This window comes from Benincasa hispida, chromosome 9 (assembly GCF_009727055.1).
Source record: "Benincasa hispida cultivar B227 chromosome 9, ASM972705v1, whole genome shotgun sequence".
In the NCBI taxonomy this organism is placed as follows: Eukaryota; Viridiplantae; Streptophyta; class Magnoliopsida; order Cucurbitales; family Cucurbitaceae; genus Benincasa; species Benincasa hispida.
In genome coordinates, this window is record NC_052357.1 from 33,127,365 (window position 1) to 33,140,595 (window position 13,231).

At 35.3% G+C, this 13,231-nt stretch overlaps 2 protein-coding genes across 10 annotated transcripts in view; both read right to left on the reverse strand.

The window, feature by feature from the left end:
* Window positions 1-13,231, reverse strand: part of LOC120085457 — a 53,204-nt gene that overhangs the window by 35,788 nt on the left and 4,185 nt on the right. For all 9 annotated transcript variants that reach the window (XR_005483946.1, XR_005483945.1, XM_039041426.1 and 6 more), the window contains 2 exons: window positions 13,064-13,165; window positions 12,811-12,963 (listed from right to left, as the gene is read on the reverse strand). Coding sequence is in view for 7 of the 9 variants with exons in the window: in XM_039041426.1 (XP_038897354.1) it covers window positions 12,811-12,963; window positions 13,064-13,165 (255 nt within the window). In the remaining 2 variants the exon portion in view is untranslated. The remainder of the gene's footprint in view (window positions 1-12,810; window positions 12,964-13,063; window positions 13,166-13,231) is intronic.
* On the reverse strand, window positions 8,578-11,430 carry LOC120085458. Its single transcript, XM_039041432.1, has 2 exons — window positions 9,055-11,430; window positions 8,578-8,914 (listed from the first exon to the last, which is right to left on the reverse strand). Exons 1-2 carry the CDS (start codon window positions 9,328-9,330, stop codon window positions 8,798-8,800), a joined length of 393 nt encoding a protein of 130 aa, XP_038897360.1. The 5' UTR covers window positions 9,331-11,430; the 3' UTR covers window positions 8,578-8,797.

Here is a 13,231-nt window from a genome sequence, read left to right on the forward strand (position 1 = left end):
CTTTACATGATATCTTACTTGAAAGATATGGCGTTAGGTTAGATCTAATGTGTTAAACTGTTAGTCGAATATGCATGATGGTGATAGGAATTAATAGAGATTAATAATGGAGAAACTTAATGTTGTGCTAATCAAGTAATTGTAAGGAAATGGATCAATGGTTAACTATTAGAAAACGTTGGGCTCAAAAGAGGATATTTGAATATAGGACTCTTAGCACTATAGCTAACAGAAAACAGAGGTCTAAATAATTAATTTGGTTAATCCATTTAACGAAATCATATCCTAAGATGTGTCTTGCCTAATTTCACCCTAGTGTTGTCTTTTATTTTCTTTTTAGGAGTTGAATAGTTAAGTTTCCATCACAATTTGGTCCTCTAAACAAAATGAATAAGATTTATGAATAGCTAGAAGAATCAAACCTATTTTCCAGAGGATAATTCTCGGTCTCTTTACTATTTTATTATATTATAACTTGGCCTATGCGCTTGCAGTCCATCACTCATCAGCAAATTTTCCTCCATTTGCATCATCTATGAAAATATTGATAGATTCTATAACACTCTTTGTACACTTGTTATAAATCATATAAGCTCTGTTGTTTATTGAATACCCAAAAGAGATTCCTTCATCACTTTTGGAAGTCCATTTTTTCTTTGGATTCTGATAAACTAATGTATAACACGTACTGCAAAAAATATGAAAATATTTGACATTGGGTTTCCTCCACCCAAAAGATGATGCTCGATCTCTTGACTATTTTATTATATTATAACTTGACGCATGCGCTTGCGCTCCATCACTCAAAAAAAAACTTTCCGCTATTTCCATCATTTATGAAAAATATTGATAGATTCTATAACACTCTTTGTACTTTTTTATAAACAATATAAGCTATGTTGTTTCTTGAATACCCCAAAAATATTCCTTCATCACTTTTGGAAGTCCATTTTTTTTTTGGATTTCGATCAACTAATGTATAACACGTACTGCAAAAAATATGAAAGTATTTGACATTGGGTTTCCTCCACCTCCAAATTTCATATTGTGTGCAGTCAATGCTAGGATGAATCACAATTTGATTATGTATATGGCAAGTAGTACTCAAAGCTTCAGCCCAAAAATAAAAAGGAAGGTCATAAGGATGAAGCATAGCACGAGCCATCTCCTGTGGAGTGCGGTTTTTCCGTTCAACAACTCCATACTATTGAGGTGTGTTGGGAGTAGAGAATTAATGGTGTATACCTTCAAAGTGACAAAATTAAGCAAAATTATTATTTTCAAACTTCCTGCCATGATAACTACGAATGGATAATGTTTAGCCTTCTAACTTTTCAATTGAAGGCCCGATGACTTAAGCACCTGGAACGACTCAGACTTCTCTCTTATGAATTTAAGCCACGTGTATCTAGAAAAGTCATCAACACGGACCATGACATATCTTTTCCCACCAAGGATTTCTACTTGCATGGGCCCCATGATATCAACATGAAATAGTTCAACAATGTGATTTATAATAGTTACAAGTATCTGTTTATGAGGTGCTCTCATTTGTAAAGCTTGGCATTCTCCATATATAACTCCTTTGTAGCTACTGACATTTGGAAAGCCAATCACATCATTTCTCATCACCATCTTCTATATAGTTTTAATACTGGGATATCCAAGATGCTTGTACGATAAGATAGATTCATTCTGCTTAGAGACAAGACAACTTTACTTTAAATCAATAGGAGTCCACAAATAACAGTTACCTGATAAGCGCTTTCCTAATATGACAAGAGATTTAGCATTATCTGTGGCAACATAACCATCTTTGGTAAAGTTCACATTCAACCACTGATCATACAATTGACTTATGCTAATAAGGTTTGCTGTCAGGCCCTCTACCAGCATCACATAATAAAGAATAGGTAATTCAAGATATTTCAGTTTTCTTTTTCCAATAATCTTTCCTTTGGCTCCATCACTAAACATGATCTGGCCTGATCCAAACATAGCTCTGTTCACCGATGCATTGAACACTCACGATAAAAACACCAATCACCTTTTGTTGAAGATCAAAGAGATGTTAGAACAACATTACAACAATTTGGATTAGATTTGACTTTCCAAACATTATTCATTGTGGGAGAATTTTATCCTCTGTTGTAGACAAACTCATGAAGTCTTGAGTGATTTAGCGATAGGGTCTTATATGACCCTTTTTTCCATAAAAATTATAGATCCACTACATTTTATTCAAATAATTATTGTTTTGAAATTGACTTGTGATAGGAAATTCAGGTTGCGTATATTTCCAAGACTCTTACTCTCTGACAAAAACAATTTTCTATTTCACTTTTTATGAATATTGTCTTCCTTTTGAAGAGTTGGAACCAGTGAACCCAATGCCACAAATATCCTTGGACGACTTACTTTCAGAGAGGATTTGTTCAAGGTGATCAATTCTTGAATTTAACATCGTTATAGATTTACACATCGACTCTATCTCAACTTTAACTTTATTGGGTTCATGCTTTAAGTCAAAGATAACAAACACGAGGCGAGTGTTATTAAAAATAAGTGATTCTATCATTTATTCTGAACATCAAGAGCTTTAGCATCCTCACATTTCTACTTCTAAAGATCACGGTAGGCAGATGCAATTGATAAGTCATAAGTTTCATCATCACTACTTATTACAATTATCTATGAGTTGTTTATCTTCAGAACTGTCAGAAGAGATGCAACTTACAAATGCCTTGACATCTTCTTCTGAATCACTGCTGTCATCGGACTCTTCATCTGACAAGGTCATAAAATAACTTTTGTTTTGTCTCTTCAGAAATATTGGGCATTCTAATAGATAGTGAGTGACCAAGTACTTCACATTCTCTGCATTGAAACATCTTATCTTTATTTATATCATTCTCCTCTGGTGTGTCAGAGTCCTTCTTACAACGTTGAGATTTTTTAATAGTTGACCCAAAATTGTTGTCATTCTTAGCCATTCTTGGAGAATAGAAGCCAGACTTCTTCTCAAATTTTTTCATCACACCGGAGAATTGTTTTGATAATAAGGAGATTACGTCAGCAAGACTTTCTTTAGGTTCCTCTCCTTATTCAAATGAATGTTTTTTTGTTGGAGATTGCAAAGCAGTTTCGTTGTTTCTCTTCCCAGGCCACTCACTAAGATACATTTCAAAGGTGAGTAATGATTCAAAAAGATCATCAATTTTCATAGTGGAGATATCCCAGGCTTCTTCTATTATGATGACCTTCATGTCAAATCTCTTTGGCAGATATATGAGAATTTTTTTTCACAAGCTTTTCTTCAGGAATCTTCTTTCCTAAAGCAAATGATTCATTTTCAATGTCAAGTAGTCTAACATTGAACTCTGCAATACTCTCATTATCTTGCATTTTCAGAGATCCAGATTTTGTAGCCAACAATTGTAGTTTAGATATTTAATTTTGGATGTCCCTTCACGAGCAACAACAAGAATATTCCATGCTTCTTTAGCAGACATACAAGTGTTGATCAAGAGAAGATGTTTTTGTCAACACCATTAGATATGGCATGTAAGGCCTTAGAGTTTCTAAAGGAAGATTCATCTTCCTCCTTAATCCACTCAACTTCAGTTTTGAACTTCAGTTCCCCTTTCTCAATAGAAACCTGTAGATGTGATCATCCAATTATAATAGACTTCTAGGATTTACTATCACACTTCAGGACGACAATCATCCTCGCTTTCCAATATGAAGAGTTGGTTCTATCTAGTATAGGTGGACGATGTTGGGTTGTACGTCTTAAAACTCACAGTTTGTAATGTTAAACATATTTTATTATAAATAAAGATGTTATTGATATTTGTCCAATAAAACTATTTATTGAATATGTGAATTGCACTTGTAAAATCTAAATCAAATAAACTAATTATCCATGGCTATTATATGAATACATGAACTTTATGTCGAGAAATAAGAGTGGATTAAGTTAAGTAAATAGCTAAAATGGTCTATAATATACGAATAAGACTGGATACTTTATTATGGTAACACAATCAGATGGGCCCACTCTGTTGTTGTTACAATTTGTTGTAAAGTGCTACAAATGAAGTGATCCTGATTCGTTCATGTATTGACATGAGAAGTGTGAGCGTTCTATGCAATGAGTTTGCATAAGATCGAACCAAGAATTAAGTCACTCTTACTTTATAACATTGTTTACTATTTAAGACTGACTATTTCAAAGCAATGACCTAGGTAACTTGACCTTAATCCTGAGCTAACTATGTATTCCTGTTTATTTGGGATTATCCTTGGATTTGAACGGGTGAGGGTTGGCTTAACAGTTTCGGCTCAATAAGCCTTCTATTTCAGGGGTAAGAACGGATAGATAGCTGGGGACATAAGGTGCAAAACGGAATTCACCCCTACCTGCTTTTAGGGATAGTAGAGAGGTTATTCCCTTAAATGCTGACTTCGGGTCTTGAACAAGGGGTCCTACCCTCCCATTGGCCCAACAGGAACTCGGTTTAGTGATTAGATCACAAACCAATTGTTTATTAGAAGATCAGTTGGACATAAGAAGCAAGATATAATCTCATGGGTAAAAAATCTTTTGACCAAGCCGTTATTATGAAAAACTTGTGAAGAGTTAACTTACTAATCATGGTTATATCGAGTGAACATAATATATTTACAGTGAGGGGACTGCAACTACTAGGCTTTAATGGAGTGACCCAGTAGTTAACGAATGGTGGTTAATTAGATTAAACAGTTTAGCCGATTAATCACGGACCGTTGGAGTCCATGATCTGTAGGTCCATGAGGTCCCCCTACTAGCTCATATCGGACTGAACCTTAGAACAGTGTGACGAACGAATTTGAAGCGTTCAAACTTGATTTTTGGAGCAAAGCGTTAAATATATACAATATATTTAACCTAATGTTTAATTGTGAATTAAACATAAAGAGAGAGAAAATAATAGATATTTAAATAAGATTTAAATATCAAGATTATGAATGGGATTCATATAAATTGGGATAAGTGTTGGATTTAATGTTAAATTAAATTAACTAAATTATTTAATTAATTATTTAATATTAATTTAATTTTGAAAATTGATTATTAGAATTAATTTTTAAATTAAATGGATTTGGTCAAAACTACATTATAAGTCAATTTGCTGGCTAGGTAAAAAATGCAATGGAAGTCAAATTGTTGACTTTTGATTTTTGAAAGTCAAAAAATCAAATTTGTTGACTTTGGACTTTGAGAGTCAAACTTTGACCAAGTTAGTGGAAAGATCCAATATTTGTGAGTGGGAAATGTCAACTTTTGCATAGCTAAGTGTTGTCTTCGTTTAAAGACGCGTGTCCCCTTAAGTCCCACATTTTGAGTTCGTGGAAATTTAATTGTCAAATTCTCATCAAACTCAAACTTGCATGTTTGCATGTAATGGTCTTTAAAAGGAGTGTTTAATGCTTTTGAAGAATTCTGGGCCATAGTGGGTTTAGATGAGATTATGTGATAATCTCATCCCTTTTTCTCTTAAAGCTTTAGCTTTTTCCTTTCCAAATTAGTCACTCACCGGATCCCACCATTCCGTTCTAAGGTAGAGAATAGTCGAGAAGACTCTCATGATAGTCTAAAACTGTTCATGAAGAGATTGAAGCTGATTTGGGGAAGATTCAAAGAGTACAAAGATTGTATTCTTTTCCCCTTTTACTTGTTTGATTACATGCATGCTTATCTTTATAATTACTCTAATTAGAGTACTTTAGATCCATTTTGCTTCAACTGCATATGAGTTCATTCCATCAGGCGAAAGGTAAAACTTCCTTCTTTTTACTCCTTCCACGAGAGCAAGATAGGATCACAACACCATAGATAATGGTGATTCGTTCTGATACCAATTGAAAAAAGATAAGGAGGTATTTACTACATGTTAACTATGTTACGGGCAATGTTATAGCATTCCACAAGACAATTATCAATAACATAGAATAGATAAAGTAACACCAGAGGTTGGTAACCCAGTTCGACATAAATCACCAACGTCTAGGAGGCAGTGTGCCTAGGAAAAATAACTTCATTAATATCAACGATATGCAATTACAACACAATACTTATCTATAATAGATGCACGATTACAGTGACTCACTTACAACTTTATCACTTAACTGATAACCTAGACTTCTCTTTGGTGTTAGACTCCTTCTTACAGTGTCTTAGGCACCCTTTAAGTTGTATTATCTGTGAAGCAAATCTTAGGTTCTCCCTAAGATCGAGACTCCTTCTCTATAAGACTTGAGCTCCCCTCAAGTCGTGAGACTTCTTCCCACTCATATTGTATCTTTCCTTCTGAGAACAAAATCCCCTTTGTTCAAATGGCTTAGGTTCCTCATAAACTTCAAAACCTCTTCTCAAAAGGATCTTTTTAGCCTCGATGTGAAGGACACAAAGTACGTCTTCAAGAAACTCAAGAAACTCAACTCTGTTAAAACACTGCAATGTTAACCGAATACATACTAAGTTATTTTTAAACACGAGCTTCACACAAAATAAAACCGCCAATCTTTTCGAATACAAGCTCTTTAAATATGTATAATTGAAACACTATGGGCAACCCTCCCTAACTTCCATAGAAATTGTGCTAGTTAAAAAGAAAAAGATGTCGATAGAATAAGACAACAAAAGAACCTACCAATAAGGAATGTATTTTGCAAGATCAACATTGTTGTAGACATTCCTTTTCCTGAAACCACCAATGCAGGACACATCTCACAACATTTGAGATGCTTAAACAAATATTGCCAACCACACAAACTCTAAGAGATACCTTTGGTTGAAAATAAACCTCTAAAGCCTCGTGAATTATTGACAAAGACGTACGAGCTAACAATCTTGAAATCACTTAAAGAGAACAGAAACTCAAGTCCACTACCTATTTTCCCAATAAGTGGAAACTTCTAAATTTTGCATAGGCAACCCATCCACAAACATGGCATAGAGAAGATTATTTTTTACCATTGGGACAATGCTTCTACTTCCTCATCAAGCTTTGAAGGAGTGATAGGAGAGGGCCACACAAACTCTAGTTTTGAAAGAAAATCTTGAATCATATCCCAAAAAACCTTTTTTCTTGCACCCTCAACTGGAACATGTAATCTTAGTAATCTCTTTCTACCACTAGTTAGTGGCCATACAACACACTCTAGTTTTCCAATCGAGGGGAGAATTAAATTTAACCAAACGAATAATGTTGGAATCATCCTTGAATTTTCTCTAAATAAAAGTATAGACTGGAGTTTTCAATAATTCTACCAAAGAGTTTTCAATCAACCTCACATGAGAGAAAGTGAGATGAACCGACATTTTGTTTTTTAAGTGTTCAACAAGGTTGTTGTTATAATATCAGAAAAACAAATGATTCTGTTATTGCAAAGTTGAAGCAATGAATTATTTAGTAAAGCTTATTGAGCCAAAGACAATGGAAATCTGCATTACAAAGTGGAACATAACAATATTTAAAGCTTAACATAACAACCCTTTAACAATAAGTCCTATACTTGCTCCACAATTATAGAGCATGAATAAAAAAGTAACTAATCCCTAAAAGTAGGAACAACCTTTGACACAATCAACTTAAACAGAGTGGACTTGTTTTAGATTTAAAGCATTTTCTTAACAGACAATGGTTAAACTTGCAAGCAGACAATGATTTTGTTAAAATATTTACAAATTGATTTTCGATTTTGCAGTAGAAAAGAGTTATATCTCCATGTTTCTATACTTCACTTATGAAAAATAACTTGATATTAAAATATTTAGTCTTTCCATGAAACACTAGATTATGAGAGATAGCAATAGCAGCTTTGTTGTCAACAAGAATCTCTGTGTTTTCTTTCTGCTCAAAATCAAGGTCAAATAAATTTTTGCTTAGCCATAAAGCTTGATTAATAGTAGCTATTGCAGCAATAAACTCTGCTTCGGCAGTGAATTGGACTACAGTTTCTTGCTTCTTTGAGCTCCATGAGAAAACATTAGAGCCAAAAGTAAAACAAGAGCCTTAAGTGCTCTTCATATCATCAATGGAACCTCCCCAGTCACTGTTAGAAAAACCAACCAACTTGAACTCCTTGCTTCTTGTGAACTTGATACCAAAATCACTTGTGCCTTTTATATATCGTATCACTCTTTTGGCAGCCTTGAGATGTAATTCGCTTGCAAAATGCATAAACCGAGACAAAATACTTACAGCATTCAAATGTCTAGCCTTGTTGCTGTGAGATACATCAAACAATCAATCAAACTTCTAAAATATCCTCCATCAACTTTGACAGCACCATCTTCTTTGCATAGCTTCTCCGTTTGATTCATTGGAGTTCTTGTTGCCTTGCATTCATCCATTTGAAACTTCTTCAGTATTTCCTTTACATATTTTTTCTGGCATATGAAAACTTCATCTTGCCCTCGCTTAATCTCCATGCCAAGGAAGTATGACATGAACCCCAGATCTGTCATTTCAAATGTCTTCATCATCTCTTGATTGAAATTTCGAATATGATCTATGTTGTTTCCTGTAACCAGCAAGTCATCAACACACAATGAAACCATAAGAATGTAGTACCATTGCACTTAACATACAAGGTTGTTTCTGATATATTTTTCATCAAACCCAAGTATAGCAAATATTAATCAATTTTGTTGTACCAAGCTTTTGGAGCTTGTTTTAGTCCATAGAGAGCCTTCTTGAGAAGATAAACCTTATCTTCTTCATCTTCCTTCACAAATCCTTGGGGTTGTTCAACATAAATTTATTCCTGTAGGACACCATTTAAAAAAGCTGATTTGACATCCAACTGGAAGACTTTCCAGGCCTTTTGTGCAGCTATTGCGAGCAGTAACCTGATTGTGTCTAATCTAGCAACAAAAGCAAAAGTGTCAGAGTAATCAACACCAAAGATTTGAGCATATCCTTTAACCACAAGTCTAGCTTTATGTTTGTTGATCAAGCCATCGACATTAAGCTTGGTTTTAAACACCCACTTCACCCCACTTACCTTTTTGCCTTGAGGTCTATCTACAAGGATCCAAGTCTTGTTCTTCTCTATCATTGACATCTCCTCATCCATTGAAACCATCCACATTTGATCCTTTTTTGCTTCTGCATAGTCAGCAGGTTCATACAAAGCAACATTGCATCTTTCATAAACATCTGAGAGTAACCTTGTTCCTCTCATAGGCACATCATTTACTGTTTCATTTTGCCAATCATCTTCTTCTTCGATGCTTGAACAAGAGAACTTGGGTTGCTTTGTTATGGTCTGATCCTTCATCTTTTCTTCATCCCAGCTCCACTCTTCATCCTCCAGGAAGTGGACATCCCTGCTCACAACAATATTTCCAGTTTGTGGCTGGAAGATTTTGTAGGCCTTGCTGACAGTACTATGGGCTATAAAAATACCTGATAAAGCTCTCTTATCAAGCTTGTCACGCTTGCTCTATGGAACATGAGTAAAACACAAGCAACCAAATACTCTAAGAAATTTCAACGAGGGTTTATAACCATATCAAGCCTAAAATGGCGTCTGTTCCTTCACTGCCTTTGTCGGAAGCCTGTTTTGAAGAAACACAGCCGTATTTGCTGCCTCTGCCCAAAATTTCTTTAGCAGATTTTTCTCATACAACATGCATCTTGACATCTCCATGATGTATCTATTTCTTCTCTCACTAACTCCATTTTGTTGGGGTGTGTAAGGGGCTATAAGTTGATGCTTTATGCCTGAATTTTCACAAAACTTGTCAAATTCTGCCGAAGTGTACTCCTTCCCATTGTCTGATCTTACAATTAGAATTTTACAACCACTTTCATTCTCAACTCTTGCTTTGAACTTCCAAAAAACTTGAGCTACTTCTGATTTAAAGTTCAAGAAAAAAATCTAGCACATCCGGGTGAAATCATCAATAAATGCAATATAATAGACACTACTTTTAAAGAAGGTGTTCTTTGCGGTCCTACAACATCTATGTGGATAAGCTGCAACTTCCAAGCGGCTCTCCAGGTTGACTTCGGGAATGGCTTCCTGTTCAGTTTTCCAAACTGACATGCTTTGCAGCTTGAGATTGCATCATCAAGCTTGGGAACATCAAGTGCTAGCTCTTTTTCTTTTAGTTGCAGCAAACCTTGATGATGATAGTGTCTAACTCTTTTGTGCCAAATCTATGTGACATCTTCCTTGAGAAGAAAAACAGATTGCTCCTTCTCTAAAGGATTGAGTGAGAAACTCTTTCCTTTCATTGCAACTTTGAAAATTTCCTAATTAGCTGCATCCTTAATCAAACAATATTTATCTTCAAAAGTAACTTTAAAGCCTTTTTCAATAAGTTGACCCACTCTCGACGAATTATGGTTAATGTCAGGAACAAAGAGAACATCTTGTATATACTTTGTACCTGTATAGCTTGTAATCGCAACAATGCCTTTTCCTTTGACAGAGATGTAATCCCTATTGCTGATTCTTACTTTGGTGATGTTAGTTGGCTTCAAATCTCTAAACAATTCCTTGTCATAAGTCATATGATTGGTACAACCATTGTCAATTAGCCAACTTTCGTTTGATTCACTACCCACGAAACATGTAGCCACAAATAATTGATCCTCCTCCTCCTCTTCCTCATCAACAATCTTAGCCTGTTCACCTTGCCGTTGATTCTTGCACTGCAAATTACAGCTTCATGCCCCATTTGGTTACATTTGGTGCACTTGGCGTTTGGTCTTCTCTAGCATTTGAAAGAAGGATGACCCTTTCTATTGCAATGTTGACATGGAGGATAGGACCCCTTTTTAACTCCTACTTTGTTGTTGGCTGAGGATTCTCCATTAAGATTTTGATTCTTCTTGTTGTTGCTTGCATTCTCATGTTTGGCTTGCAAAGCTCCTTCAACAACACCTTCTAGCCTCATAGCTCTTCTTTGCTCCCGTGCTTGTAAAGCATTGAGAATTTCTGCAAGAGTAATTTGAGTTCGATCCTTGGTATTTTCCAAGGCTGAAATAGATGCCTCAAATTTTTCAGGCACCGTTACAAGAATCTTTTTAACAATTCTTGAGTCCTTAAATGTAGAACCAAGTAATCTGATTCGGTTTGTTATGCCCAATAACCTATCAGAATACTCTTTAATTGATTTTGTTTCCTTCATCCTCTCCAACTTGAATTCTCGAATCAAATTTAGAACACGCATTCATTTGGTTCTTGCATCTCCCTCATACTCTGACTTGAGATAATTCCATATCTCATATGGTGATTTTAGAGATAATCCAAATGAATATAGTAGATGAGACTGTAGTAAACAAACAAGCCTTTGCCTTGGATTTCCTTGTTTTTTTTCTCCTTCTACAATTTAATCTATGTCATGGTATGATTGTTTGGGAGGTCAGGAATTTCATAATCCTCTTCCACAGCTTCCCAAATATCCAAAGCTTCCATATATGCCTTCATATGAATTGCCCAAACCTGGTAGTTGTTTCCATCAAATACTGGTGGAGAAATTGAAGAAAATTTGGATCTTGCTTGAATGTCATGAAACAAAAAACACTCACTCAGAGATCCCTAAAAAATGAGGCTCTGATACCAGTTGTTGTTTTAATATGAGAAAAACAAAGGATTATGTTATTGCAAAGTTGAAGCAATGAATTATGTAGTAGAGCTTAGTGAGCCAAAGATAATAGAAATCTGCATTACAAGAGGAACATAACAATATTTAAAGCTTAACATAACAACCCTCTAACAAAAAGTCCTATAGTTACTCCACAATTATAGAGCATGAATAATAAAGTAACTAATCCCTAAAAATAGGAACAACCTTTGACACAATCAAAATAGTGGACTTGTTTCAGTCCTAACGCATTTTCTTAACAAAGGCCCAACTCATCTTCAAACCAATCCTTGAAGTAAATATTGCTTATATAGTAGCTTAAAGAATCCATGAGACTCAAACTGAAATAACTGAGGTAGAGTCTATCCAACGAAGAGAAGGGAAGACATAATCAAGTAGTAGCCAAAGAAAAGACGGAAGGGTAGAAGTTGATGGCAGATCTAGGGGACGGAGAGAGGGAGAAGGGTGGATGGAAATAGGGAAAAGCTACTAGTTGGGCGAAAAGGAACAGAGAGGACAAAGACTGACGACGGCTGGAAAGAATGGAGGATCGACAAAGGAGAGGCAGGTAGGTTAAAATGGAAGAGAGAGAAAGGTCAAGGCCAAAAGTGGATGGAGGATGGCCGAAAAGGATTAGGGAGGAGGACTGCAGCCAAAGAAAGGACAGATGGACAGCATAGGAAAGACAACAAGGGCTTCGAGCAACTAGGCCAATTTCGGGGAGAGGGTGGGTTTTGGGTTGATTTCGGGGAGAGAAAAGGTCTGGGGCGAAGGTGGGAAGAGGATGGCAAGAGAAGAGGATGGCGGCCGAAGAAAGGACGGAGAGATAATGAAGGAAGGACAACAAGGGTATCGGGTAGCTAGTTCATATTCGGGAAGAGAAGGTGGCTGATTGATATAGTATTATTACTATTGATTTATGATCTTGTCGTTAAGGTTTAGAAGAGTGAGCTATGACTCTATAATTTGAAATTTTCTCTGTAATAAAACTATTTTCTCCTTTTGTTCGTGGCATCGTAGTTAACACACTGTTATTGAACTACGTAAATTTCTAAATCAATTTTATATTGCCTTACCTTTTTTGTCTTTATCTTTGTTGGTTGATTTCTTAACCCAATCTTAGAAAAAAGTAGTGTGGCAAATTTAAATTTGAATCAACTTACATATGGTGTCAAATAGATATTCCCAGACGTATTCTGAATGAATTTGGTGGACACTAAATGAAGTGGATGTGTTGGCATGGTTCTTGGTATGTCTCTCTTGTAAGACCCATAAGTATTCGTCTTCCACCATTAGATATTCTTTCCTCAAATTTACTGCCAAATCATTAATCAAATGGATCCAATCTTAAAATAAAACGAATTTAAATCATACCCCACAAAAATTAAATTAATCAAATGGTTAATTAATAATTACCAAGATTTTCTAGTCGATTTGTTTTGTAGTCTATCTTGAAGTCTTCCACCAAATTTGGGTACATATCAGGTCGTTCCCACAAAGAGTAGAATCTCATAGACACTGTCCCAAGTGTAATAATATAAATCAATCATACATCTATCTCTTTAAACTTGCATCTAAACAAAT